At 54.1% G+C, this 27,537-nt stretch overlaps 10 protein-coding genes across 10 annotated transcripts; 3 read left to right on the forward strand and 7 right to left on the reverse strand.

The window, feature by feature from the left end:
• Positions 1–991: 991 nt before the first annotated feature.
• Positions 992–2,333, forward strand: NECHADRAFT_103960 (uncharacterized protein; the record flags this gene model as incomplete). Its single annotated transcript, XM_003051443.1, has 8 exons — positions 992–1,029; positions 1,098–1,167; positions 1,227–1,262; positions 1,321–1,453; positions 1,509–1,601; positions 1,663–1,719; positions 1,772–2,243; positions 2,300–2,333. The coding sequence occupies 8 exons, from the start codon at positions 992–994 to the stop codon at positions 2,331–2,333; spliced, it is 933 nt and encodes a 310-aa protein (XP_003051489.1).
• A 1,056-nt stretch (positions 2,334–3,389) lies between these two features.
• On the reverse strand, positions 3,390–4,989 carry NECHADRAFT_78614 (uncharacterized protein; the record flags this gene model as incomplete). Its single annotated transcript, XM_003051885.1, has 2 exons — positions 3,390–3,953; positions 4,006–4,989. The coding sequence occupies 2 exons, from the start codon at positions 4,987–4,989 to the stop codon at positions 3,390–3,392; spliced, it is 1,548 nt and encodes a 515-aa protein (XP_003051931.1).
• Positions 4,990–5,769: 780 nt separating this feature from the next.
• On the forward strand, positions 5,770–6,687 carry NECHADRAFT_38507 (uncharacterized protein; the record flags this gene model as incomplete). The annotated part of the gene is made up of 1 exon (XM_003051444.1): positions 5,770–6,687. The coding sequence occupies one exon, from the start codon at positions 5,770–5,772 to the stop codon at positions 6,685–6,687; it is 918 nt and encodes a 305-aa protein (XP_003051490.1).
• NECHADRAFT_67966 (uncharacterized protein) lies at positions 6,672–10,193 on the reverse strand (the record flags this gene model as incomplete). The annotated part of the gene is made up of 9 exons (XM_003051886.1): positions 6,672–7,165; positions 7,278–7,437; positions 7,489–7,568; positions 7,625–7,743; positions 7,798–8,702; positions 8,769–9,429; positions 9,498–9,665; positions 9,784–9,946; positions 10,126–10,193. The coding sequence occupies 9 exons, from the start codon at positions 10,191–10,193 to the stop codon at positions 6,817–6,819; spliced, it is 2,673 nt and encodes an 890-aa protein (XP_003051932.1). The 3' UTR covers positions 6,672–6,816.
• Positions 10,194–11,424: 1,231 nt separating this feature from the next.
• NECHADRAFT_103962 (uncharacterized protein) lies at positions 11,425–13,540 on the reverse strand. The gene is made up of 2 exons (XM_003051887.1): positions 13,174–13,540; positions 11,425–13,095 (listed from the first exon to the last, which is right to left on the reverse strand). Exons 1-2 carry the CDS (start codon positions 13,404–13,406, stop codon positions 11,580–11,582), a joined length of 1,749 nt encoding a protein of 582 aa, XP_003051933.1. The 5' UTR covers positions 13,407–13,540; the 3' UTR covers positions 11,425–11,579.
• Positions 13,541–15,117: 1,577 nt separating this feature from the next.
• On the reverse strand, positions 15,118–16,753 carry NECHADRAFT_92405 (uncharacterized protein; the record flags this gene model as incomplete). The annotated part of the gene is made up of 4 exons (XM_003051888.1): positions 15,118–15,735; positions 15,787–16,491; positions 16,595–16,674; positions 16,720–16,753. 4 exons carry the CDS (start codon positions 16,751–16,753, stop codon positions 15,118–15,120), a joined length of 1,437 nt encoding a protein of 478 aa, XP_003051934.1.
• A 1,023-nt stretch (positions 16,754–17,776) lies between these two features.
• NECHADRAFT_37623 (uncharacterized protein) lies at positions 17,777–20,014 on the reverse strand (the record flags this gene model as incomplete). The annotated part of the gene is made up of 2 exons (XM_003051889.1): positions 17,777–19,684; positions 19,757–20,014. 2 exons carry the CDS (start codon positions 20,012–20,014, stop codon positions 17,777–17,779), a joined length of 2,166 nt encoding a protein of 721 aa, XP_003051935.1.
• A 917-nt stretch (positions 20,015–20,931) lies between these two features.
• Positions 20,932–21,459, forward strand: NECHADRAFT_78620 (uncharacterized protein; the record flags this gene model as incomplete). The annotated part of the gene is made up of 3 exons (XM_003051445.1): positions 20,932–20,961; positions 21,050–21,128; positions 21,182–21,459. The coding sequence occupies 3 exons, from the start codon at positions 20,932–20,934 to the stop codon at positions 21,457–21,459; spliced, it is 387 nt and encodes a 128-aa protein (XP_003051491.1).
• A 557-nt stretch (positions 21,460–22,016) lies between these two features.
• Positions 22,017–22,660, reverse strand: NECHADRAFT_37801 (uncharacterized protein; the record flags this gene model as incomplete). The annotated part of the gene is made up of 2 exons (XM_003051890.1): positions 22,017–22,242; positions 22,302–22,660. 2 exons carry the CDS (start codon positions 22,658–22,660, stop codon positions 22,017–22,019), a joined length of 585 nt encoding a protein of 194 aa, XP_003051936.1.
• Positions 22,661–24,294: 1,634 nt separating this feature from the next.
• Positions 24,295–26,978, reverse strand: NECHADRAFT_59730 (uncharacterized protein). The gene is made up of 8 exons (XM_003051891.1): positions 26,606–26,978; positions 26,490–26,542; positions 26,365–26,372; positions 26,215–26,314; positions 26,006–26,164; positions 25,899–25,950; positions 25,397–25,833; positions 24,295–25,341 (listed from the first exon to the last, which is right to left on the reverse strand). The coding sequence occupies exons 1-8, from the start codon at positions 26,808–26,810 to the stop codon at positions 25,057–25,059; spliced, it is 1,299 nt and encodes a 432-aa protein (XP_003051937.1). The 5' UTR covers positions 26,811–26,978; the 3' UTR covers positions 24,295–25,056.
• Between the last annotated feature and the right edge of the window lie 559 nt (positions 26,979–27,537).

Consider the following 27,537-nt stretch of genomic DNA (forward strand, 5'->3'; position numbering starts at 1 on the left):
AAGAGGAAGCGAATACCTAACATAGGTATTTGAGATAGATCTCAACGGTGAAATGTGCCTCGGCGCTGGTGCGAAACTCAAACCCTTCTCTCGACGCAGGGTATCTTTGAGAGAATGACTCTACTGCATGTACGGAGCACTTCCGCGGGGCCACCAGCCAGTTGAGTCCATGGAGATCTCACGGAGAAACGAGCACCTAAAGTATCTTGCCATACAATGCTGGCGGGAGGGTACCTCCCCTACCCCCGTGCCCCCGTCGCATCTGACCCGGCCCGCCGAGCTGCCTTAGCTGCCTGCCTAGGTAGGTACCTCTGTAGCCCGCCTCCACATCCACACAAAGGACGGGCAAGGACACCACAGGTCCAGTAGCACCTGCCGCCGCCGCCCAGTTGTGCCAAGGTAGGTACTGCGTACATAGCTCCTGCCCGGACTCCGAGGCCGTAAACGGAGCCGCCCACCCCCAGGAAATTTTTCTAGATAACAGCTTTAGAGGACGTTGCTGTCACTAACTTGGACTTTTTTTCCCGCCTCCCGTCGTTCAGCCCGGACCACAGACCAGACCATCCTCTGCCGATTCTTTTACTCCATCGCCTCCGCTTGGCTTTGGTTTGCTTCTTTCTGGCATACGACCGTCACTTCGAAGTGACTTTTCGACGATTGATACGAGATCCCTTTTCCGCGAAAAGACCGAGATATAACGACGTCGTCTTCCCTCGGCCCCGTCGGTCCAAGCGAGTTGGAGCCGCATTTTTGCCCCTGCGCCTTATCTAGGTAGACTTCGTCATCGCCGTCGACTACTACCGCGACCGCCCGCAGCGCGACCTCGAATTTTGCTGCCGTCCTCTCCAGCGTCTCGTTGCCGGCTCACCCTCCGGCAAGACCTGATCGCGGCCTCTCCCCAAGCGCAATTGCCCCGATACCCCTCCCAGTCGCCAACCTGGCGGCCCTCGAGACCAAGCCCTTCGGCGGAGCATCGGAAGCTGTGGCCGCCATGGCCCAGCCAAGTGCAGAGCCAGTCGAGGATTACGAGTGAGCTCCCAATGCTTCGCTGAGGTCATTCCGAGATCCCTGAAGCTGACCGTCCCTCCTCCGCACAGCTATGAATCCCTTCCGCCCAATTTCTCCCTGCTGCAGAACATGGCAGCAGGTGCCTTCGCCGGCATAGCCGTATGTCCTCCCTTGGCCGAGTAGAACATCCACGACCGAGCTAACGATGCTTTGTTCAGGAGCACACTGTCATGTACCCCATTGATGCGATCAAGGTACGTTCTTACAAGCTGCCGACCCTGCAGATCATTATCCTGACACGACCACCCACAGACACGAATGCAAATCCTCAACCCTAGCACCACACCGGCCTACTCGGGCGTCATTCGCAATACCTTCCAAATTGCCCGGACCGAGGGTTTCTTCAGCCTATGGCGCGGCATGTCCAGTGTTATAGTCGGCGCTGGTGAGTCTATATCCGACACATACTTTCGTAGCCGGCAATGGCTAAAAACTTCCAGGTCCCGCACACGCCGTTTACTTTGCAACATACGAGGCCGTTAAGCATGCTATGGGCGGAAACCAAGCTGGTGTTCACCATCCTCTTGCTGCCGGTAAGTTGCTCTCATGCCCGATTGATTAGATGTGTCCATTTCTGACTCCAGTTCCCCGCAGCCACTAGCGGTGCTGCCGCTACAATTGCTAGCGATGCCTTCATGAACCCTTTTGATGGTATGCTATATTGCTGTAGAACCCCCCGTTCAATGATTAACGTTTCTTGCAGTCATCAAGCAGCGTATGCAGATTCAGAACTCGAGCAAGATGTACCGATCCATGGTCGACTGCGCCAAGTACGTCTACAAGACTGAGGGCTTGGGCGCCTTCTACATCTCCTACCCGACCACCCTGTCCATGACCGTGCCCTTCACCGCCCTCCAATTCCTCGCCTACGAGTCTATTTCTACCGCCATGAACCCCGAAAAGACATACGATCCCTTGACCCACTGCTTGGCTGGTGCCGTTGCTGGTGGTTTCGCTGCTGGTCTTACGACTCCTATGGACGTTATCAAGACCATGCTTCAGACCCGTGGTACCTCTGTCGATCCCGAAGTGAGGAGTGTAAACAGTTTCGTGGGTGGTTGCCGATTATTGTATAAGCGGGCGGGTTTCCTGGGTTTCTTCAAGGGTGTGCGGCCGCGTATCGTTACCACTATGCCCAGTACTGCTATCTGTTGGTCGGCATACGAGTTTTCCAAGTGAGTTGCAACGACCTGGATATGCTTTGGATATATACTAATCATCTTGGCAACAGGGCCTACTTCATCAAGCGAAACGATGCTTCTTGAGAAGTCCTTTCCCCTCTCAACATATAAAAGTCAACCGGGGAGCGACCGGAACAAGGCGGCGTGCGGAAGTCGAATCGGAGCCGAAGCCTCACGGCTATCACATCCATTGCCGGGGGAATAGAGTGAAAGAAAAAAACGGCCGACGAACCACGGAGACGGAGACGGCAACGACAACAACCCGATATACCCTTGGACACACACATTGTTTTCTATCCGACGCCTGCCAAAACTGGGCAATGCTCTGCCATCTTATGAGCATCAGCGCAGACGGACCACCAGAAGCCCTTCTCAGAGAAGCTGCCAAGGGCACATCTGGTCATCAGCGTCGGACGTGTATATAAAAAAAAATCTCCAAATCTTACACGACAAACAGGGGCATTGACGGCATTACGGAAAAGGAGGGGCATGGGAGGGAAGGAAAAGAGGCATGTCTTTGCTCTTGGAGGCTAGATGAGAGATGGTGGAGGGAGTGTCATGATATGTTACTGGTAATATTTGATGTCAAGATACAGCAGTGCGCACTCGCCTTGCAAGGCGCTTTGGTCGGCACTGGCCTTTTTGAATATGCCCTCAAATCTTTCTGGTTCAGTGAATGAATGTTGTCCAGCATTGTGATTCAATTTGGAATACACCGTCGTCACATGTAGCGATCATCGGCAGCGATGTCGCTTCGGCGCCGACTTCGGTGGTACCTACGTCCGGGAGGCAAAACGCCACTATCCCAGGATTCAACGCTAGGCCGTTGATGTCCGATTCACAGATCTCCGGGTGGATGGTAAGAGGCAAGATTTGTCAACTTTTTGGGATTGATTCCGCTGTTGCGTATAGCTCTGTATGGCCCTGTATCTGCAGTCCTATGAACGATGAAAAAGAAGAAGGAAAAAAACTCCGACACCATAAACACCAGATGCGCCAGCAGAGCGTCTCCCACTCTTGATCTTGGGCAGAGCGAACCTGCGTAAGAATTCATCCCGTCGATTCGATTCTCCCCCGTCTTGGCTCGCATCTTTTTCTCCTTGGTGAAAACGCCCGTCCTACTGGACATGTGCAGTTGCTCTAAAAACCAAAACCTCCGTACTGGAACTTGATGTTGGGACCTCCACCCTGCTGGAACATGAACTGGTGGCCGTTTCCAAAGGGGTTGCCTTGTCCAAAACCCCCAGGCCTCTCCTGCGAGTTGGGGTCGTCGCCCCGGTCGAAGCGCGCGCGCAGCTCCGGGTCGCTGAGCACCTCGTACGCCTCGTTGATGCTCGCCATCTTCTTCTCGGCCTCCTCCTTGGGAATGCCCTGCTTGGCCGCCTTGTCCGGGTGGAAGATCTTGGACTGCTTGCGGTAGGCCGACTTGATCTGGCGCTCGTCGGCGTCGTTGGCCACGCCGAGGACCTTGTAGTAGTCCTTGGACTTGCTGCGCTTGAGGGCAATCTGTGCCTTTTCGAGGATGGGGTTGACTTTGTCTCGACGATCGGGGCGTAGCTCGGAGGCCTTCTGGAGGGTCTCGATGGCAGCCTCGTACAGTTCCTTCTTGAGCTGGACCTTGGCGTGGTGAAGCATACCCCAGAAGGAGTCGGCATTCAGTTTGAGTGATTCCTCGCAGTACTTAGCGGCATCTCTGTGACCCGACTGAAATGGCTGGTTAGCAACGTTAACAGATAGAGGGGGGTTAGGTGCTCACCTCGGTATACGCTTGACAAGTCAGTTCTACCAACTCCTCCACTAGTGGTGATCGAGCCGTCTTGGGGATGCTCTTATTCTCAACCAGCGCCTCCATCTGCTTGCGGACTTCAGGAAGCAGGCCGGGCTCGTCAGCGGTGCCGACCAGCGATCTTCCTGCCGTAGTAGGCTGTCCCCGGCTCAGTTGACCCTGAATCTTCTTGTACGCCTTCTCAACCTTCTTCTCTTGCTTGTGCAGCTTCTTGCAGACCTTGGAGTCTGGGTCGGACTGGAGACACTTCTTGATCTGTCCGATACCACTCTCCATATCGCCCAGGCCGTAAAACGAGGTCGCCGAGATGACGACATGGGGAGAGATGTCTCCGGGCCTCAGGTGCAGCACATGTCGCAGATCGCTCAGACCCTCCTCAACATCGCCGTGCTCGAAGCGGCAGTGGGCTCGGAGCTCACGAAGGTGAGCGGAGCGACTGGCAACCGTAATGGCATTACTAGAGGCTTTGACACACTCTTCCCACTTCTGGGCTTTCTCAGCCATGGTCGCCAATGCGGCAGCCAGCTTCGCCTCCTCGAGCTCCTTCACCTCCGCGGAGTCGGGTGCCAGGCCTGCAGAGCGGTACTCGTTCTTTGCGAGATCCCAATCCCCAGACCTTCCCCGGAGCCGGGCAAGCTGCAGATGGGCGCCCTCAAATCCAGGCTTGAGGGCCAGCACCTTGTTGAAGTCGTCGGTCGCCTGCGTGGTCCTGCCAATGGAGAGGTAGGCCGTGGCCCTCTTGAAGACGGTCAGGTAGTTTGTGGGGTCGCGAGCGATGGCGGCGTCGTAGTAGATCAGAGCCTCGCTCGTCTCGCCACGGGACAGATGCTCCTGGGCCGAGGAGAGCAGATGCGAAACAGGGACATCGGCCGGGACATCCTGAGGCGAGAGAGCGGCTGCGGGAGCGAGCAGAGTCGTAGCGGCCAAGGCCACTACCGCGAGATTGAGATACATGTCGGTTGCTGTTGTCGAGGCGAAGTGTAGGTGCAGGAATCGAGGGGCAAATCGAGACGATGATGTTAGCGATGGTGGTGCATCTAAGTAGTTGAGGCAGTGGCCGGCGATAAATTAATACGACGGCAACGATTGCGTAGGCTGCGGGTAGGCGAGCTTCTCTAAAGGATATAAAAGAGGTGAGGCAGACGACGCCAACGACAAAAAGACAAAGAAAGAAAGAGGACAAGTTGGTCGACTCACCAACAAGGCCAAGTAAATAGAAACTGCATCAGCCCGGCCGGGCATGGGCGACGTTCGAGGCTGAAAGGGCCCACGCTGTCCTTTTTGGCATTCCGGGGTTCCTCTGTCAATCAGATACCCGGCCACCCACCGACACCTACACGTGGCCACAAGTACCACCCTAGCAGGCTCAACATGGGAATGCGGCGCAGCCTCCGAGTTTCCTGCTGGAATTAGCGGCGGGCGCTACCCATTTGGCGGGGCCGAGACAGGGCCCCAGGGACCGTGTCCTTTGCCTGCGTTTAGGGGCCGCCAGGTGCAAGGGTTGTCGCTGACTGACAGGCCAGTCAGCGCCTGCAGCGAGGTCGCTTGTGGCGTTACACTCTCTGCACCTGCACTGCAACTGCAGCCGCTCTTTCATCTCAACACCAAAGGGTTGCCCGATTAACAAACTTGGTGATACGATACACCGCAACAGCCCCTCTCGTCAACGCGCAACAATTCTAAATTCAAACAAAGAAACCACCTTGCCCTGCCTTCCGAAAGGTCACCGAAACGATGGCCCACCATCACCTCCTCGGTCAGGATTCAGCCATCTTCTCTCCCTCCGTCGCTCGTATCGCCGCCTCCACCGCCCGCGACTGGTCCTATGTCGACGCCTGGCTCTCCTCCAAGTTTCATCCGCGTCCCGTGCCGCCCTTCGAGCGCAACAACGACACACTCAAGGCTCTTCTAGCCCTCGCATCTACCAACGAAGCCGCCGACGAGGAGCGTAACCTGCTTGCCAAATCTGAAGCTGCTGCTTTGCAGGAGCTTAAAGAATCCGAATCCAAAGTCAGCAATGGCACGCGACCCCTGAGAGAAGGCTTGCTCGACGCCGTGCAGCACAACCTACCACCCGACGGACATACCGCCCTTGACGCCATGGCACATATGGCCCTTCAACTCGGCGTCGCCTTTCCAGAGCCAGAGACGTTGGGCCGTCGCATGTGCGAGCTGCAGTCGACCATATATGACACGGAGCAGATGAAGGCTCGTGTCGAGATTCTCCATCAACACATTGATGCCGAGGCGGCCCTTATAAATGACCTCTTGCGCGAACTTCAAAACGACGACTATCAACCCCCAATCCAACTGGCCAAGCAGAACCTAGAAATCCAGCGCAAGGTCAAGGCGTTGTCTACCAAGCTACCTGAGCTGCAGGATCGTGTCGCTGCCCTTGCCGCCAACACTGATTCTTCCCATCCAACCATCGCTGACCTTGCCCGTGACGAGCAAGAATATCTTGCTGTGCTAGCTCGTAAGAAGGAGCTTGATCTACAATTGGCTTCCTTCCAGGGCCTACCCAGCAACCCTGACATGGCAAGATCCGAGCTTGAAGACCTTCGAGGCCAGCTTCGTTCCATCACATCCCAACGTGATGCTGTCTTTGAGGGCCTGGTGGAACGCGAGAGTCCTGTAAAGAGACGACGCTGAAGTTTGTTGCCATTGCTCCTTAGATACTATACATTAACGAGCCTCGAAACGCCGCGCGGTGGATCGTTCTGGTCCCGACATGATGAAAACCCAAGCAGATGCGCTACGCCTCCAAAATCAAACCGGCCGCTATTGGTTTCGTCGGCCTTTCCCTGCCACCGCGCCGCCCAGTCGCCCAAACTGTCTACCCAACGTCGTCCTCTTGACTGGCACCGGTGGAGCAGGCGTCGGCTCCTTCTGAGGTGCCGCGGCGCGCGCCTCCTTGCCTTTAGGGTCCATTGAGCCGTCACCGATGCGAAGTTCACTCACCCCCATGGATGGTATCTCTTCTCCGTCCATGTTTTGCCTCTGCGCGCGCCTAGCTCGTTCCTGGACGCTACGGAACTTTTCCAATAGTTCAACCCATCGGATGTTGCCATCTTCCCTGCTCTTGAGCCGGTTCGCCCTGTCGAAATTAGACGTACTCGAACTTGTCGATCTAGATACTGGTTAGTACAATAGAGGAGATAGTTGGGGTAAGATAGGGGACTCGCGGATGCCATGACATTGGCATCCACCAGTAAGGTAGAGGAAATCAACATGTAACTCACGTTCGAGGCGCCACGTGTAGATAGCCAATAGAGCTGACGCTGTTGAGACGGTTCTTCAGAGCGGCAAAAGCCGAGGATTGCGGAAGAAGCATCAAGATGCCGTACATGCACTTGTACAAGTACGGAAACTTCTCTGGCTCTAACAACTGCAGGCGAAGATCTAGATAACTAGTTAGTTGTCGATTACCATATGCACAATGTGCAAACTTACATGTAAAGACTGGTGACTCGATCAACTGGACTAGCTTGTCAACCTGAATAAGCATATTGACAGTCATATCCAATTCACCACTGTAGACGAGTCGTTAGTATCATCCAGATTTTCGGGACAACGGCCTTTGACGCACAAAATCTGTAGCAAATTGTATGCTTGTTCGTATGCCTGGGCTAGCAAGCATAGAGAAAAGGTAGCTACAGCGTTGTAACACCATGATCTGAATAATGCCACGAAAAGTGTCTGGCCGTCCTAAGAACTTTGTTAGTCTTGTTACCAGTAACATCATCTACAATATTCACGCACCTTTGTCTCCAAATTCCGTAGTCTCTTTCGAACATCGGCCAATTGAGGAGCTGTGATGAGATTGTTGTTGAGGTTCTGCACCATTATGCTTGCAAACTCGACATCTTCCTCCTTCTCAATGCAGTCTGCCAGAGTCCTGTATATCCTCTCTGGGCTCAGGCTTAAACATAGTTGACGAATAATGAGGTTGCCCCTGGTCTCGAGAAGCTTGCGGTCCGTGGAGAAGAGCTGCAGAAGATTGACCATGAAATTGGCAAAGTAGTCGTCTTCTGTATTCCGGGAGATCTGTGACAGGAGTTGCAAGTCCTTGGTGACTACGGCATCCGAAGGATCAGACAGTGTCTTGAGCAACGCAGGAAACGTGCCATCGTTGAAGGCTAAGACCTTTCTGGGAGCTTTCCTGTGTAGCATGATAAGCCATGTCAGGGCAGCCACTCGAGTTGCTTCATGATCGTTGAGGAAAAGGAGGGTCAGCGAGTTGACGGCCGCGGCGTAATCTAGGTCAGCTTGCGTCTGGGTCGCGTTGATGTTGGCTGGAGTTGATATTGAGCGGCCTTGGCCTGGAGTTGGGCTTCGAAGGTCAAGATCTCGGGAGCTCGACAGGGACACTCGGTTGCTATTGCTTCCATCGACCTTCTCTCCGGGAATAGGGAGTCTTGAGGTTGAGAAGTGATGAACCTGGGCCGGGTTCGGGCGACTCAACTCAGAGTCGTCTGAGAGTGAGACAACATAGTCCATCAAGCAGGTGTTGACTCTTGTCGCTGCTTGATGGATTGTTTCTTTGGTACTGGCCATCGCCGGAAGCATATGGGCAAGGATCTTGGGAGTGAAAGGTAGAACCTCCTCGGGACAGATGTCGAGAAACTGCACAACCCATCGCAGGGATTCTAGGAGACAATCCTCTTCTGTTGGGGTGTTAGCAATGACGAAAAGGGACATTCTGGTACACAAGAAGAGAAGAATCAACCAACCTAAGGGGGAATCCAGTGTAGCTGTCAGGATCTCTAGGATTTCCTTATAATTGATCTCGACGTCTTGGCCCGGGATCCAGTCCTCCCCGCTGCTGTCTTCGTCGTCATCATTGGCAGCTTCCGAGTCAATCTCATCCCCTTCCTCGAGCTCTGGGTTGATAGACTCGCTGTCGAAGGAATCCTGCCTTTTCCGCTTGGCACCTTCCTTGGACCTCTTGCTCTCCAGAATTCCCTTCTTGATGCGAGAGATGCGCTTGATCTCATTGAGGAACTTATCCAGACAAGTCTGTGTGGCAGCCCGCACATCTCCGTTTTGGTCTGACAAGAACTTGAGGAGGCCTCCAAGAAAGTCGGGCAAAAATGTGACGAGCTCGAGATCAGGAATCGAATCAAGCAGAGTGATCCAGCCGACAAGGAATTGGCGGGTGAAGGGGTTGAGGACCCAAATTCGTTCTTTGAGTAGAGGAATAAACCGTTTGAGGGAGAAGGCTGTTGGTAAGTGAGTGTCGTCGGTCAATGACACCTTGTCATCGCCGTCAAAGCTGGGGGGTGCCTCTAAAATCGACACATAGGAAGAAGCAGACTCGGATACAATGTCTTTAATGAGGCGGTCCAGCAACTCTGCACCATTCTTGACAGACAACTCTGAATCCGCGCCGAGCTAGAAGAGAGAGGAATCATGTAAGCTTGTCGTGAACCTATTGACCACTTTGCAAAGAGGGCGCGTACCTTGCAGAGCTGATCAAAGATGCTATTAAAATACACCAGGATCTCACCCTTTGCAACCTTGGCGATATTATACATAGCCTCACAGGCATAGTACCGCACCCTAGCATCCTGGTCGGTGAAGCAAGCTAACACAGGGGGGACGATCTTGGCCAGATACCGAGGAAGCTCCTGGAGTTGAGGTTAGACGGACGAAAATAAATAAGACAGAGTGATGAATATTCTTTTAAGCCTGCCAAAATGGACGGCAGGTATATAGTGGTGAGCATCGCGGGGGTTTGAAACATACTGGACCTAGTGCAATGGCAGCGGCTGCCAAGCCGATCAAACCACCGTTCCTCGCATGCGGCTGGTGTACCGCGTAGGCGTAGTCATTGCAGAGCTGCTCCAGAATATCGTGAACGCGCTGATAGTCTTTTACGCTCACAAGCTCCCGGATGACGCGCTCAAGGCTGTAAGGCAGTGGTCAACGGTCAAGTACTATGACAGGGGGTAGGTAGCGAGTTGGGCTATGGTGTATTCTCCCACAGGAAAAGAGAAGCGGAGCTTGACAAGACAAGCTGGCCAAACTGAACCACGAGATATCCAAAGCTCGGGGTGAGAACCGGGGTTCAAAGGGGGCGGCACATACTCGAGGGCGCCAATCTTGCGCTTGTCGTAGAGCTTATCATTCAGGGCCCGCTGTATGTTGGCATCCATAGCTGCAGCTCTTTCACATCGTCTGCTCAAACGCGACGACGGTGACCTGCGACCTGGGGTCTAAGAGAACGTGCCCGTACGTGACCTTCCGATGAAAGAGCGTTTGGAGGACGGGCAGCGGCTGAAGGATAGATGGTTCAAGTTGAAAGAGAGGGCTGTAGTCGAAAAGATTAGGTTCCAGGTTGGTTGGTTCGTTTCGGATGAGAGTAGGTGAGCCACCGCTTGGGGCGACACGCACTGTAAGGCAGGAGCCGTCAGGGAGTCCAAACCCCACTGATGCCCCACGAGCCACGGGCACTCTCGACTTTAGGTGCCCACCTCTAGACTTGTGCCTGTGACGCACGAACGCTTCCAACTTCCGGGCTTCAGTTGCACGACGTCAGAACTGGATGATGAAGCTTGATATTAGAATATGTAGACAGCTGTAGTTGTAAGCAAGCGAAAATTTACTTGGTAACTCAAACAGACAGCTCCATCTATAGACCCGTTTCTGATGACACCAACCTCTTTCATCATCCATCACAACCCCTCTTCTCTACTCAAAGTCCAGATTCAAGACCTCCCGCTTCCGGCCTGTCTCCCATCCATGATGCCCAGGGCAGCAACAAATACAAATACAACTACGAGAAAACACAGTGAAAGAAACCACATGCCGCACCCGAAAACCCGCATGCGTCCACCCACACACGACCTCCGAGCCCACCCCCCATCGCCTTGCGTGCGACACATCGACGTCACTCGGGCTACCACGACGCGCCCATGTGATGGGCGGCAAGCCCGGTCTCATGCGCGGACCGTTGGAGCCTCAAAATCGCCCATCTCCCGCAGCCAGCCCACCACCCGACGAACGAAAAGGCGCGGGAGCCGTCACGGGGATCATCAAGGGGGGTTCATGGAGGGCCGGCTATCTGACAGTCGACCATCGATGCGGCGTCCATCCCGATGGTGCTAATCATAGTGCTTCCTTTATGCATATGCCGATGCCGATGCAATCACCGACGTCGTCGTTCAGATGAGTCTTACTGTTGATTGCACAAGCAAGTCCAGAACGTCTTAAAGTCCGGTCTTGTCTCACTCTTAAGAACTACTCCAAGGAACCGGTGGCCGCCTTTGAATCGCACAAAAGGAGGGTTACTTCCGACCTAGGCTTTGAAATTGTGGTACAATGTCGATCAAGTCGATTAACAGCTGGTTTATCACGATTGTCTTCACAGTAGGTCACTGTCGATTTATCTCATCATATCCTCATCAATTCATCTATCTAGCAAAGTCCAACATCGACAAGGTAGTTGGGCTAGAAATCTAAACTTTTGGTCAAAGCCTTTCACAAGGAAGCATAGACTGGATAATATATACAGCCAAAGTCCAGTCTATGTCTTGATTCACTTAGTGGTGATGGCCATGTCCATGTCCATGACCGGAAAAGTCACCGCTGCGAGTGATGGTCTGTTGGCACTTTGCCAGGATCGCAGCCTGCCTCGACACCTCAGACAGCCTTCCAATGACCTGCTTGTTGCTGTTGGCGAATCCGTACAGCGCATACGGGATATTGACCTCGTTGCAGAACTCCTGCACCAGCTTCTGCGTGGCACGCAGGTTGTGTCGAGGCACACGGGGGAAGAGATGGTGGATGACCTGGAACTGAAGACCACCATGGAAGAAGTCGAGCCACTCAGGGCAGTCAACATCCATGGTTGTTCGCAGCATCTTCTGGGCAAACGACTCCTGAGGTCCCAGATCGGCGGTGCTCATGGCAAAGTGAGACAGCACGATCTGAAGGTGGAGCGGCGACTGCGTAATGTGACTGACCATGATATAGACAAAGCGAGTCCAGTTGTCGGGCAGCGATTTGTAGATAAGGCCGTAGCCGAACCAGATCCAGAAGAAGATCTGGCCAGCAACCTCGAGCCACCAATGCCACCACGCGGGACCCTTGGTTGGGCCGCGGCGCATGATGAGAAAGTCCCAAGACAGACGGTAGAGGTTGAAGCGACCAAATGCAAGGAAGGGATAGTAAGTCCAGGACTGGATTCGCAGGAGGACCTTTGCCACAGCATCGTAGCTCATGACTCGCTCATAGTAGGTAGATGTCAAGCTTCCGAGGAAACGGTGAGAGACAGCAAAGAGAGGCATATGCTCGATATCAGGGTCGTGCTCAGGGGCGTTGGTGACGATGTGGTGGACGTTGTGGTTGCGCTTCCACCAACCCATAGACAGACCTCCGATAAAGTCGGCAATCATGATACCAATGCAGGTATCGACGTGAAAGTTGTGAGTGATGCCCATGTGGCCAGCGTCGTGGGCCGTAAACACGAGCTGATGCCACATGGCGCCCATCATGAAGGCGCTGAGAGTGTACCATCCATAGTGAATGCAAAGCATTGACCCAGTGAACAAGCCAACATAGCGACAACATTCCCTTCCGTATGCCCAATAGTTGCAATCATAAAGCCCCTCATCGTAGATCCGTTGGTGAAGTTCGCGATACTTGACGTTGATATGAGCCTGAGTTTCCTCGTCGGGGTTCGGGTACTTGTCGAGGTCGAGGGAGATGTGCTCCCGAGTGATGGTATCCAGGTACGACATGCCATCCATCTCCGTTTCGTCCACTGTTGAAGCTGACGATACCGAGGGCGCCCTAGCCCCCTTCTTCTCCTTGCTACTGGGTCGCTGTCGGAGACCTTGAGTGTCGTCGTCATCGAAGACCGGGGAGGGTACTCGGGAAGAGGGTGCGCTTGATGAAGTATCCTTGTGAGCTTCGTGGTTCTCGGCGGCTTGCTGAATCTCTTCGCGCGTGCGGAAGACGCCGCCCTGGATGGGGGGCACAAAGTTGGTCCAGGGACCTTCAATGCGACCGATGCGGTAGCGCAACATCTGCTGACGGGCTTCAAAGGAGTGAAGGCTACAGGACACAAGGCAGTCAGTCTCAGGATCAATACTGTGAACCAATCATCAATTAGCGATGGGGAGGTCGACGTACGAATCCATCTCATCGGAAGCATCCCTTCCAACCATGTGAAGCATGGACTTATCACCACCAGGATGATACGGCAGCCATGGATCAACCTTGAGAACCTGCTGGTGAAAGATGACGATCTTGCGATCTTCTGCGATCAAGGCTTCGATCTCGTCTCGACTCATAAGCTTCAGCTCCCTGCTGGGTCCCTTGCCAGCCGGCGGGGGCAGGCCCGTAACGATGGTGCTGGGAGCCATCGCGATAAGATGGATGAAAGCAACAGAGAGGAAGCCAGATAGCTAACAACAAAAGGACAAAAAGCAGAGAAGCACGCAAGAAGGAATTGATTCCAACAATTGGTTCCCAGTCCAAAAAAATTTATAGCCTATCCAAGACTAACGACCGTCTAAAGAAGGGAGAGGTGGGAGGAGATCGCAAGTTTAAAAAGAAGGGGGGGCTCCCGGGGTAGATGGAAAATCGAGGCCACTGCAAATCAGCAGCAACTCAATTCACCGCATCTTTCCCATTTTCGTTGAGCTGCGTGTCGAGTTCCAGCGCCGGCAGTGGTGGAGAGGGGCGGGTGGCGCAGGATGGCCCGATCCCCCTCGCTCCTTCCCCTACGAAATGCTGGAAAACTGGGCAAGCACGGCAAGCTGGCACCTGCAACGGCGGGGCGCAGGGGGCACACACACCCCGCCACAGCGCGTGGGGCACTAAAGTTCCGGGTCCCTGAAAGAGCCTCTCCCGTTTGGATCCATGTGACAGCGCCCTTAAACTACGAACACGAGCCTCCATCTTACACACATCTCCAATCTCCCAGGCCAGGCACCCAGATTCGTTCCATGTCAATTGGATGGGCAGCTGTTTCAGGGAAGTCGATGTTTGATTGAGACGCGCAATCACCGCCAGGCTGCTGTTTTCTTGAGCTGAACCCTGACGAGATGCAAAAGCAAATCGTTGTCCCAATTGGATTGGAACGCAACCCAAGCTTCCCCGGTGAGTGCCGCGGAGCGGGCAGGTAAGCGCCTCGGACTCCGTCTAAAAGTCCGTTACGGATATGGAAGTACGCATATACAGAACTTCTGAGAATCAATTGGAGGTTGTGAGAGTGATATGGAGAAGCATGCAGTCGACAATTGCATACCTGGCCAATTCAGCTGGTAGCAATGTTTCCATCCTCTGATGAAACTTCAACTCACATTGCTCCAATTGGCCAACCCAACTGCTGGATCTGCCGTTCTGTGGGGTGCTGCCAGTCAAACCCACGGCTTTACCCTCGAGATGGGCTGATCTGGCTGATATGCGGGCCGACATGAGCCCCTCCGGAATCTCTTGGATCCGGTGCAATCTGTTAAAGAGAAGACTCCCTGGTTCGGGACAGAGTATCAAATACAGAGGTTGATTGCCGTCGAGGTTGTATTCCGGGTTTATAAGTCTGCTTGTAACATACGATGAGGAACTGGCGGTAAACCAACTGTCTTTGATTCGATATCAACACTACATTTGAGGAACCTTGTGAGGGAACCTCGGGAGTGGAATGCGATCAAAGCTGTTCCTTCAGAACGGCAGCCCCTGGTTGCCTATCAGACGCGTTGTAGGAGTGAAAGCTTGCTCCCTTCACATTGCACAGATATTTTCCAACTTGCAGTCGAGGGTCAGGTTCTCTAAGCACAGCCCACTGGTTCTGTCTCGTGGTTTCCATTCATCATGCTTGGATAAAGCGAAAATATTACTAGTTTACACAATCCAGAGTCCGAGACGCCTCGGCTCTATCCCGCTCACGCAGTCCCGCCTCTTTGGCCCTTTGTTATTTTTTGTTCATGCTATCGGCGACTACAGACGCCCTATGCTGTCTATGCATTTCAAGAGTGTCCGTCTCCCGCCGCAAGGGACGCGAAGGAGACCTGCTGATGCTGCCATTGGCAGTCAGCTACCTATACGACCAACCCCCATCCATCATGCCCGAGTTTAGAAGTGGATAGCCTGGGAGTGAGTGTTCATGGCGGCCTCCTTGAAAGCCTCGGCGAGCGTGGGGTGGGCGTGGCAGGTTCGGGCAATGTCCTCAGTGGACGCGCCGTACTCCAGAGCCAGGGTACCCTCAGCAATCATCTCACCGGCGTTGGGGCCGATGATGTGAACACCGAGGAGACGGTCAGTCTCGGGGTCAGCAAGCATCTTGACCAGGCCGTCAGTGTCGAGGTTGGTCTTGGCTCGGGAGTTGGCGGAGAAGGGGAAGGTGCCGACTCGGTAGGGGATGTTCTGGCTCTTAAGGTCCTGCTCGCTCTGGCCGACCCAGGCGACCTCGGGGTGGGTGTACATGACGGAGGGGATGGCACCGTAGTTAACGTGGCCGTAGCCCTTCTTGATGTACTCGACGACGGCAACAGCCTCCTCCTCGGCCTTGTGGGCAAGCATGGGGCCGAAGGTGACATCACCGACACATCGGATGTGGGGGATCTTGGTTCGGTACTCGGAGTCGATGATGACACGGCCGCGCTCATCGGTGTCAAGGCCAATGTTCTCGAGGCCGAGGCCACCAACGTAAGGTCGTCGGCCGATAGCAACGAGGACGACATCAGACTCAATCTATCAACTTGTTAGTATCAGACCTATGTCAGGGGTATTATTGATACGTACAGTCTCGGGCTTGCCACCCTTGGCGGCATCAACCTCGAGCTTCACCAGCTCACCAGACTTGTCACCGCTGACGACCTTGGTGTTGAGCTTGAACTCCATGCCCTGCTTCTTGAGAAGCTTCTGGGCGGCCTTGGCGATCTCAGTGTCCATGCCGGGGCCACCGATCTGGCCGAGGAACTCGACAATGGTGACCTTGGTGCCAAGTCGCGACCAGACGGAGGCCATCTCAAGACCAATGATACCACCACCAATGACGGTCATGGTCTTGGGGATCTCCTCGAGGGCGATGGCACCGGTGCTGGTGATGACGCGCTTCTCGTCAATCTCTAGGCCGGGGAAGGGGGTAGCCTCGGAACCGGTGGCGATGAGGATGTTCTTGCCGCGAACGCTGGTCTCGCCGCCCTCATTGAGGTCGACCTTGATCTCGTTCTCGGTGACGAAAGAGCCGGTGCCCTTGATGTACTCGACGCCGTTCTTCTTGAAGAGGAACTCGATACCCTTGGTGAGGCCGTTGACGGAGGTCTCCTTGGCCTTCATGAAGTTGGCCAAGTTAAGCTTAACATCGCCGACCTCGATACCGCGGTTCTTGGTGTCGTGGAGGATCTGGTGGTAGAGGTGCGAGTTGTTGAGGAGTGATTTTGAGGGGATGCAGCCGACGTTCAAGCAGGTACCGCCAAGGGTGCCGCGCTTCTCAATGCATGTCACCTACACCGGGGGGAAGAGATCTTGTCAGCCCATTCCGTTCCTTTCGCTTGCCCATTCGCCCGAGTACCGAGCTGGGAGTTCGGGTCTAGGATAATCGACCGACCTTCATGCCCTCTTGGCCAGCCTTGATAGCAGCGACGTAGCCGGCCACGCCGCCACCGATGATGACGAGATCCTTCTCCTCTGCGAAATTCCAGTTAGCGACCGCTATTCGGGTCCAGCTCCGACGAGCTCGGAGGTAACACACCAGATGCAGAGGCATATCCACGGCTCCATCGCGACAGGGAGGACGAGGAGACGACGGCGGGGAGGCTGTCAGGCAAGAAGAGCGAGTGTTAGTCAACGAGCCATTTTTTCCCTCGTCGGTGACCCAACAGAAGCCAGTTTTTAGGAAGCTTCTACAAGGACACCAGAAGACGCAGCAAACTCACGTAGACTTTTGGAAGGCAGGACGAGCAACGGCTCGTGATATTAAGCGACTGGAAAGCATCTTGGAGGAGGTTGTGTGGAGAGACAATGGGGGGATAGGTTGTGGAGGAGGAGGAGGAAAAAGTCGACAAGAGGCGAGGGCGAAGTTGAGGTTGAGGGAGAGGATCGTTGCCGCAACAAAGCTCGCCCGCTGTCCAAGTTTGGCGGCCGGGCGCACAGGCACAGACACTGGACAGACACAGGGAGCTTCGGCAAAGGGAAGCCCGCCCATCAGGTAATTTTTTTCCCAGACCAGCCGAGAGGGTGGCCAGGTACGTACACTTTACTGGCTGGCTTCTCGGTGAGGGGGCCACTTACAGTACCCTTCACCTGCTGCGCGTGCTCTGTAAAAAAAAAACACCGCCCCCTGGACATGTATCTCCGGCCGAGAGACCGTTCATTGCTGATTGTAGCGTCTCAGCACGTCCCGTGCGCCTTCAAACTCTGGAGTTATCAAGTCGGCTAATCAATGCCTGGGATTTCGGGCATTTCGTCCCAACGAACCCCGAAACGCCCCCCCAAAACTTGTTAATTGCCCCCCCAACGACTGGCCCGCCATCATAGAAGGACAACCTTCGATCACCGACAACCCGGCGTATCCCGTTACTACCCGGTTTCGGAGGTTGATTGCCCTCGGGATATCGACGTCACCGCCGTCGTCGATAGACGGTTTACGGAGGATGGAGCCGCTTGGTACCGGGGGCTCTGCCGAGTAGTGAAACGTCCTTATCGCAATTGGACAGCCAGTCCGATATCGAGGCAATGGTATCATATCTATCCGTTGAGGTCGACACAACAGCCTTGGTTGTTCGACAAATCATCCCTCTACTGTTACAGCTTGCACAATAACCTGCGCCTTCTCTCGAACGCCCTCCAGCTTCTTCAACTCCTTGGCGCTGACCAACTTCGTCTTCCGGACCTTCTTCCGTAGCATCCAATGGATTCCGGCTGCTAAGCCCGGCAGCTCTCGGGCACTGCCAAAGATCTTTTCCACCTTGGCATCCTCCTTGGCGCTGTTGCCTCGACTTCGACATGTCTTGAGGAGCGCAATCATGAATAATTGCGCAAACACTGAGGTCCAGTGGTTCGCCTCAGGCAACTCCACAGGTTTGAGGATAGCAATGCTCAACACTCCATCATCAACGAGGGACGCGTAGAAATTCGCAATGTTGCCAAGGCGTCTCTCGTCCTTCATCTGCTCACCATCCGCCGTCTCGTCTTCTTCTGCGCCCTCTCCGAAAAGGGACTCGCCGAGGCTTCTGAATATCTTCCAAAGACGGTCCTGGATCGCGAATCTAATTCGGCTGTTGCTTGAACATGCTTGCCTTCCCACAAGCGCATAGTAAGGGTTGTACTCCATCTCGCTGCCGACGCATTGCACCAGCACCTTTGCAATCTCTAGTTGGTCGTTCTTCTTAAGTCGTAGGTTGACGAACTGCTTGTAGCCATGCTCAAAGTTTGATGCCGTCATGAGAGCTGTGAAGATGGCAATTTGCGCATTGCCCCTGAGACCCTGTTCCCGAGCCTTTTTGGGAAAGTCTGGAAGGACAATATCCATGTCCTCGGAATCACTCGATTCGTAGTCGGCATCTGCTGCTGCAGATCCCTTCCGGCTCTTATCGAGGAGGGTTTCAGGAACACTGGCTCCAACCAGCCACCATTCACCCCTTGTATCTGCACCCTCGATATCCACGAGGCCCATACCCATGGGCGCAAGGCCATCAAGTCTTCGGGATTGAGACTTGAGCTCACCCAAGCGTTTCTTTACACGCTGCACGCGTTCCGAGACGACAGAGGAGTCCAAGCCTCGTGCTTTCTTTTTGTGCTTGTTCAGATCGCTGATAGTATCAGCCATGATCTTTGTGCGAACCGACACATTGTCGTAGCCCGACTTGGAAATAGACTGGTTGAGGACGGCAGAGACGTGCTTAAGCGCTTGCGGATCGTCTCGCCTCAGAAGTTGGCCCGCCATACGACAAATGCGCAGAAGCAACTCGACGTTGATTTCTGTGAGGTCACCCAGAAGTCTCTCCATGAAGTCGAACATGATTTTGCAGCTGACCACCTCGAAAAAGTATAGCTGAGCGAGGAGGGATAGGATATTCGAAGGTTCCTTCTGGATCGGTGACTCGGGGTTGACGTCCTTGCTGGCCTGTTCGTAATGGGCGTTAAAGTCAACCACCATCCGACGTACCAGATGTCCACCAAAGCTTGATCCAATGATCCGATAAACAGCGGCCAAAAATCCACCTGTGGTGACCAAAAACTGGTCTGTCAAGCTCTGCGGATTACAGATTTGCGACATGACAACGTCGGTGATAATGTCGGTCACGTCGCCGCGGGCATTCTTTTGGTACAGATCCTCGACAGACTGCACGATAGAGAGGATGTTGTCGTCTGTCAGTCGGTTAATCAAACCTTGAACCTGTTTTCGTAGTCGGTTTCTGTTCTCTTCTTCGGAGCCCGCAGCCCTCCGAAGCGAAGGGGGAACGTATTTTGCGACTGTGACTCCGGTCGTCGGTGCGACGTAGGGGTTTTCGCGTTGGCGCGGTTGAGCTGGGGTCTCGTCTTCATCGTCTTCGTCGTCTTCGTCTCCCTCATCGCCTTCATCGCCTTCATCGTCACTGAACCCCCCGAAAGAATCATTGTCAAAGTCCGCACCATCTTCGTCCTCGTCGCCCTCATCGTCTTCGCCATCTTCGTCGTCCTCGTCATCATCATCGTCCTCATCCACCAGGTCAAGATCGTCGTCCGCGTAGGCTGCTCCCAGTCAGCGTCTGTCTCTGCACGTCGTAACTCCCTTCAGCTTACCAGATTGATGTGTTGACTTTCTTCTCTTTGACGCCAGCCACGTATCGTATTCGTCCCTCTTCCGTTTTGAGTCTTCGTCACTCTGGTCCATATCCATGCCCTCCTCGCCCAGCAACCCCTCGAGACCGTCATCATCCTTGCGAGAGGATTTGCGCCCCTTGATGCCCAGTTTCCGCTCATACATCTTGATCTCGGCGTCATCTTGGGCGAGCCGCTCACGGGCGGACTTTGAAAGGCGCTCCATGGTGTGTTCCGTCAACGGCGAGGTGATGACCGATGGTGAAGACGGCGATTCAGGTGAGGAAGGTAGTTGTTATGATGATGCTAAGGGAAGAATGAGAGGAGGTCGAAGAAACGGTGGTGATTATTATGAGCCAATACAAGGAGGAGGCTAAAGGAAATTTTTATGGTGATGTTGAGAGAAGGTGGGAGCATAGAGAAAGTAGTCATGATGCAAAGAGAGGCGCAACTTTTTCTCTGTAAAAAAAAATAAAGTCGAGAAGCACTGACGGAGCTCAGAAGCTGCCCCCCACTCAATGCATGAGGTGGGGCGCGCGACGCAGGACCAACTTCAACACCAATATTGGCAGCCGGGTCAAGGAATAGAATAGATATCAGAATAGCGCAGTATGTCTACCTCTCGTTAGATATTGTTGTATGATCAGACGTTTTACATCAAAATCGCAGAATAATGTAGTATGTTCTATAGTAAGAACATTATTTTACGTACAAAGATTGTCTATTCTCGGTCTTGTCCTCCCCGCACAGTTAAGTTCATGAGTCCTTCTTTTCTCAAGGGTGCTTCGTCAAAAGGCTCTACAATGAGAGTCTTCGGAGTAGGAGAATAGTAACAACACAGCGGTAAGTTAGGTAGCCAAGACTCAATTCCAAACTTCAGTAGCACAATAACATCGTGTGAGAGACATCTATGAGGAGGAGCATTAGGACTTTGCCGAAGTGGTACCGAGAAGAGGGAATCAGTGGGTCTTGGGACCATGTTTGGTGGCGACTGCGGTGCGTATTTTCCATGTTTGACACAGTGCACCACACAACCTCAGATGCGTGGTGAGTGTATGGTGGGGCAAAGGCCGAAACTCATCAACGTCGTTCAACGTTCACCCTTCACTATCATTTGTTGGCCACGGCTCACTTTTCTTTACCATGGCCGACCCTCGTATTAGCCATGATGAGGTATGAAATTCTTTTCCATAGTCGCAGACTCGCTCAGGCTAGCTGCGCAGCGCTCTAGTGAGGACTTGGTTCTGACAACACATGACAGTTCTTCGCCAAGTTGGCTGAGCTCTTTGATCACCGCAAGGGGAGCGATCATGGCACCGTCGTCCTGAGCCAGAAACGCCGTAAGTGACTTTCAAAGACGAACTCCAGAGATGCCTGCTGAACATTTGGCCAGTGACCTACGGTCAAGACATCCCCGCTCCCTCGGAGGAGGAGCCCTCACCAGACCTGCACCCCGGCAAGCCTCTCCCTCTCATCATCCGGGCAACCAACGCCAAGGGGAAGAAGGAACGCGCCAAGAAGATCAAGCTCACGACTGTCGTGAACCCCGAGGACCTGGAGGCATTTTACGTGCGGTACGCCGACGTGTGCAAGGCAGGCATGACAGCCCTGAAACCCAGGGACCGCAGCAAGAAGAAGGCAAAGGCAAAGAAGAAGAAGGCTGCTGCTTAAAAATGAGGGTTTTTGAAGGAGAAATCATGGGATCAAGAGAAGAAGGGTTAAATGATATGCCATGGACTAATGAAATCATGTGCGATACCCCCTCAACCACCAAATCACTTCATATGCAGTCTACAATGCTTGAGTGAATTAACCTCACTGGAAGGCAAGGGCAGCCCTCTAGGGGTATGGCAGCACTGTTAGCGCGCGGAAGGCTTGCCTAAGCATGCATCACGGAGCAGGCATAATAGGAGTGCACTCAATTACTTTGCCAATAGATGCTCTACCAAGATCGCTCGCCTTTCCCGCTACTAGAGACAAAATTCCTCATATTTCCCCTTAGGCTGGGAACCCTGACTTGGAACAATCACCATGGTAACATCTAGTTACCATCTCTCAACAGTTATTCACGACTACGAGATAGCGCACATTGGAAGTGGATGTATGCATAAGGTTGAAACGGATTAAGATAATGTAACAGGTAAAGGCTACAGCAGCACAACAGAACAAATCGTCTGTGACCCCATTCCCTCATTAGAAATTACAAGTGTATGCCAGAGAGTAGAGCTCTAGGAGCAACGGCCAGTGTCGAGCTGTCCTCGGAAAGCTCCAGGAACAGCAAGGCTAGAGTGCGTGTCGGCAAAGAACATGGCAGGGTTCTTCTCAATCTGCTTGAGGGTGAATCCCTCACCAGTGTCCTTGCCGTTCTGGATGACTCCAGTGCGGAACGGGCCCTTGAGGCAGCCGATCGAGGTGCGGGAGGGGCCGTCGCCAACGGGGTTGGGGAAGGCAATGCTAGAACGCACACCATGTTAGTTTCTCTCGGTGCTGTGAAGGGTGCCATGTAGACTTACCGAGGAGGGCCGGACTTGCCCCTGGCGGCCTCGTGGATGTGAGTGGCCGTGTTGGCAGGAGACTGGTACTCTCCGCGGAATCCATAGAGGGTGATGTTGTAGCAGATGACGTCCTCCTGAGAGTTGATGCCGAACTTGAAGAGACCCCAGCTGTTGGCCAGGCCGCCGGTGAACTTGTTCTCGCTGTCGACGACCTCGCCAGGAGTGGCCTTGACCTCCCACGTAGAGGTGAAGGTGAATGGGACAGCGGGCTTGGGCTTGAAGAGGCCGAGGATTCGCTTCTCGTGCTGCTCATTCTCTGGCATGGGCGAAGCAGTTGCCAGAGTGGCGAGGGCGACGGTGAGGAGGCAGAACTTCATCTTGTCTTGGAGGAGTGTTTGGCTTGAGTAAAAGGTTGTGTTGTTGTAGTGATCTTAGGCTGAGAGCTGATGCTTGATGAGGATGAGAGAGCAATGGAAGCTAGTTCACACCTCTTATATAGATATGAACAACACCTCTGAAGTATACGAACGGCATCAAAGCAACCGTTCAACAAACGTCATCGCAATCTTAGTCCAGGACTATACTGAACCACCAAAAGCAAGCCTTCAATCCACATCTCCAACCATACAGAGCCAGAGGAAGAGATTCCGAACTGCGAGCAACGCCAAGACCGATAATCCACCTGCGCAAGCCCGCGCTACTATCATCGTCTCTCTCACGTAGGCATTCATTTCTATGCATCGTCGGAAACAGTATTTGCTGTACCGCCCCTTTGCAGAAAAGAGACACTCTCACCAAAAAACACCATCACGGGCACCTCTCTGACTTTCGCAAGCGCCTTGGTATTGGAGCTAACAGATGCTCACAGCCACCGCTAGCGTCCATATCCCGAGGATCTTGCTTAATTTCTCCTCAAGACTGCCCACGAAAGAGGAAGAATGTTGATGCCGAGAAGGACACAGCTCCCCGACGTAGGACAAGACAAGGCTAACCTTGGCATCAACCACCTCCGTCAGCCCAGCCAACGCCCTTGCACGGCGGCGCATACTTCCGCAAGACTGGCTCTTGGGTACGAGGTCAAAGGAAAGCACTAAAACATTTTTGCAAGTCGATCTTTGTCTTGGCGTCGGTAGGGGGAGATGCAGCGGATGTGCGAGGTCCCGAGGCGGGACAGCCACCTCAAGACAAGCTTATTTCGAAGCTTAATTGGGGGGTCTTGATCGAGACCACGGCAGTTTGCCATTGGACGTTTTACCTTGGTGCCGCGTGGCCCGCTTGTCAAACAAGGACGTGTGGGATTACCTTATTAGTGTCTTGTCGTCCAAGTGGAGGAATGAAATCGGGCAAGCCATCGTTCTTGGCAGATGTCGATCGACGGCCATGAGGGGGACGGCAACTCTTGCATCCGGCTTGGTACTCGAGGGGCTCTGCACGGTAGATATGCCAGACAGAGTTGCCGTGCGAAACAAACACTCATTACCGCTTACCAAGCGTTCATACATGGTCGTTGAGCTTGATCACTGCTCCGAACCTCTTCGGCCTCCTCTGAACTGTTGGCCTTAGTGGTCATGTTCCTTCCCGCCCATCTTGGCTGATTCACTTGTCGATCTCGAGACCCCGTTTCCCAAAGCGTCCTGTCTGATGATGGGAGTTCTCATGGCTCCCAGATGTTCTGCTCGTTGATGCCCGACGAGTGACCACCTCGCATCTCAGATGCAGTTCTAACAGCCATGTCATCAAGATATCAACTTTCACTGGCATATGCTTGACAGCCATTTGGCGGAATTGAGTTTGGTTCTGAGAACAAGTAAGCTTCTATAGCATCCTCCTCCTATTCGACTAGATATCATCAACCTTCACAAAGTCACCAGGTGCAGAAAGGCGCACTTGCGCAAGCCTACAGACAGCGCCTCATGAAAGGAACTGGCTGCGACATACTGAATGCATCTACCTTTTTGCACATGCCCCCAAAAGCACTTCATGGCACGCTGCATGGAGCATCAACCTTTCATTCAAAAGATGAAAATGTTCAACGTCGTCATTACTATCAACGCCGAGGCCATGACCTTCACCAGTCACCTTCCTTGTCCTCGTTACTTATAGTGCATAAGACAAGGCCAGATTACTCCTCAACGCCGGCAATCATCGTCCAGTCATGATGGACATGCACAACCTTCACTAGAATCGCTCACCCGGCCCGACAAACTGCCATGCGCCCCGAGATGCTACGCACGTCCGCACATATCCTACGCTCTCCCCTTTCACCAAAACCACCTGCCATCATTCTTGAATACCATCAGATAGTTACTCGAGTTACATTCTAGGTAGGGTAGGACCATCTGTGAGGGCTGCGCCCCGAGGTGTCGCCCCTTCGATTCACTCAGCCGACAGAACAACCCCGGCTTCCTGGATGCCGCTGGCGCCGTCGTCAACGTTTCGAGGAGGGGTCAAATCGGTCGTGCTGTTCAGTGAGTGAATCCCTTAAACCTCCTCGCCAGTTGTCCCTCAACATATTAAAAGCGTCGATCCATCCTCGAGGTAGAGTTCGACCGCGTATCCATACGCAAAGACCCTGGCGTCGAGAACCTCCAACTTTTGTTGCCAGCGTGAAAAAAGAAATGAGACCAAAAGAAAGAACGATTCCAGTAGAGAAGCAACGAAGCAAAGGGAGACGACTGTCACCTCTGCCGGAAAAGAAATGTTCAACCGTCATCGCTTGGGAGCGTCAAAGCCGCCAGACGCCCAGTTCCGGTGGACATGCACCACCGCCCTCTTACATGATCTGATCCTGGGTCAAGCCTCCATGCGGGTCCGTGTCCATGACATCGTTACCGCCCTGGTTCAGGTACTTGACGAAGCTGAGGTTCAGGGGACGACCACCATACTGGTAGCCCTGGAACTTGGCGATGGCTGTCTCGGCCGTCTCGGCAGAGTCGAAGCGGACAACACCAGTGCCGCGGGAACGGCCACTGGGCTCATACTGGATCTCGGCCTGCTCCACCTTGCCGATGGTGGTGAAGAGCTCAACCAAATCGTCGTTGCTGGTCGACCAGGGTAGCTATGCCAAGTTAGCCATGTGACCAAACCAGGTGATGATCAGATGTCAGCCTTACGTTGCGGACATAGATGGTCTCGCTGCGCTCAGTGCCAGTAGTAGCGAAGTCAGTGAAGGGGTTAGGAGGGACGGAGCTGGCAGGGGGCTCAAAGCCGGGACCGCCTGCGCCGCCACCACCGAAGCCACCTCGGCCACCGAAGCCGCCGCCGAAGCCTCCACGGCCTCCGCCAAATCCTCCACGACCACCAAAGCCTCCGCCGAATCCACCTCGCATTCCGCCATAGCCGCCGCGGCCGCCGAAGCCCATGCCAGGACCACTGCCGGCATATCGGTCCTCGCGAACCTCAAGGACTCGGCCCTGCCAGTCGTAGCCGTTGAATTGCTGAATAGCGTTGCGAGCATCATCGGGGCTCTCGAAAACAACAATGCCGGATCCCTTGGGACGGCCGTCGGGTCCAATGTGGACGTCGGCGCGAATCACGGCACCATTTCGGGCTAGACAAAGGTTAGACGAGCCCAGCACGTAATGGACTCAAAAGTGGGAGCAACGGGACACATACCAGCTTGTCGGAAGAGGTCCTTGAGATCTTGCCAGCCTACATTGAAGGGAAGCTATAGGGAGTCAACAATCATTCACGAGCCGCGCTAGAGTTGGGGAGGAACAAACGTTGGCCACGTAGATCTGACGACCGCCGCCGCCAGGCGCACCGCCGCCGTATCCGGGGTTGAATCCGCCGCCGCCGCCACCACCGCCAGGCATGCCGCCGCCGAAGCCGCCGCGGTTGCCGCCAGTTGCTCCGATAAACCGAGGCTCAGCCTCACGGTCCTAGAGTCTCATCGTCAGCTTCCTATCATCCTCGCATCTAGACTGTCGACACTTACTTCACGCACGTAGACTAGGCGACCCATGAGGTTCTGGTTGCTCAGTTGGGCAACAGCCTGTTGGGCTTGCTCCCGTGTAGCATATTCCACAATTCTGCCAATTGTTAGCACAGTCCGGAGCCGCCGGGGAACGATGAGACTTACCCGCATCCCTACAATCAACCCAGGACAGCGTCCCAACCCGTCAACCCAACCATCCACAAAGGCTAAGAGGGAGAAAACCACAAAGGAAAGCCAACCAAAAAAAAAGACTACGCGATGAAGCCCACCTTCGACATTCCGTTTGGAAGCAATAGCACGTCGGCAAAGAGCACCTCTCCAGCTAGATTACCATCTCGTCAGTCCCACGTTTTCCACCGGCGATCCGCGGCATTGAAAGCCTCACCCTGTCTCATGAAGTCCTTCAGATGGTGCCACTTGACATCGTACGAAAGGTTGCCGACGTAGACTCGGCGGTCCTGCTGGGAGGATTCGCGAATGTTGTTCATCATTTGTTCTCGAGCTGCGGCTCGTTCCTCGTAAGATCGATGGGGAGCCTGTCCACTGTATCCTGCACTTGGTCCTCCGCCTGGGGCGCCTGTGCTAGTCATGGGCGAGCGATCACGGTTTCGTCGATAATCGTCCCGGCTGGCTGATCGGCTGCGGGGGGAGTAGGACCGGCGTCGGTGTGTCCGTTCGGGGCTTCTGGAACGTCTGCGAGGAGATCGTGACCTCTCGCGCTGATGAGTGTCAGTAGGAGCAGGAACAAAATGAGGCGATTCCATGCCAAAGCTGGATTGCGTTGAGGCAGGTTGGCTGTATTGGAACATTGAAAGAAGAGGGGTATGGTTGTCTCGGGTAAAACAAGGCTGCGCGCGCAAAACGCCTGTGAATCACCGTCTGCGAACGCGGGGGGAAAGAGCAACAGCGGCAGCAGAACTCTTGGAGACGAGATGATTTGCGCACGCAATAATGACAGCACAAGAGAAGCGCGTCGCGCGAAGGCCGATCTCGGATGAGCGGAGCCGACCGAGAGCTTGCCTCAGCTATCAAGAGCAGCGATCTGGGTTCCCGTGCGAAGCGGGGAGCCCAGCCCAGGCAGCCCCAGACCAGAAGCAGCGAGAGGCCGTGGTGCAATCGCGCGGGGGACCGCACTTGCTCGGCAACGGGAAGACGGCGTTTGCGCGCAGCTTCAGCGGGAAGAGACAGGTGCAAAGCGGGAAGATAAGGTAGCAGAAGGGGAGCTTAAGGAATAGTAGGTTTACTCACGGGCCGGTAGGTATCTCCTGTGTCAGCTGTTGAAAGGTGAGCGTTAGAATTGAAGAATCCGAAGAAAGG

Source organism: Fusarium vanettenii, assembly GCF_000151355.1.
Source record: "Fusarium vanettenii 77-13-4 chromosome 4 genomic scaffold NECHAsca_3_chr4_2_0, whole genome shotgun sequence".
Lineage (NCBI taxonomy): Eukaryota > Fungi > Ascomycota > Sordariomycetes > Hypocreales > Nectriaceae > Fusarium > Fusarium vanettenii.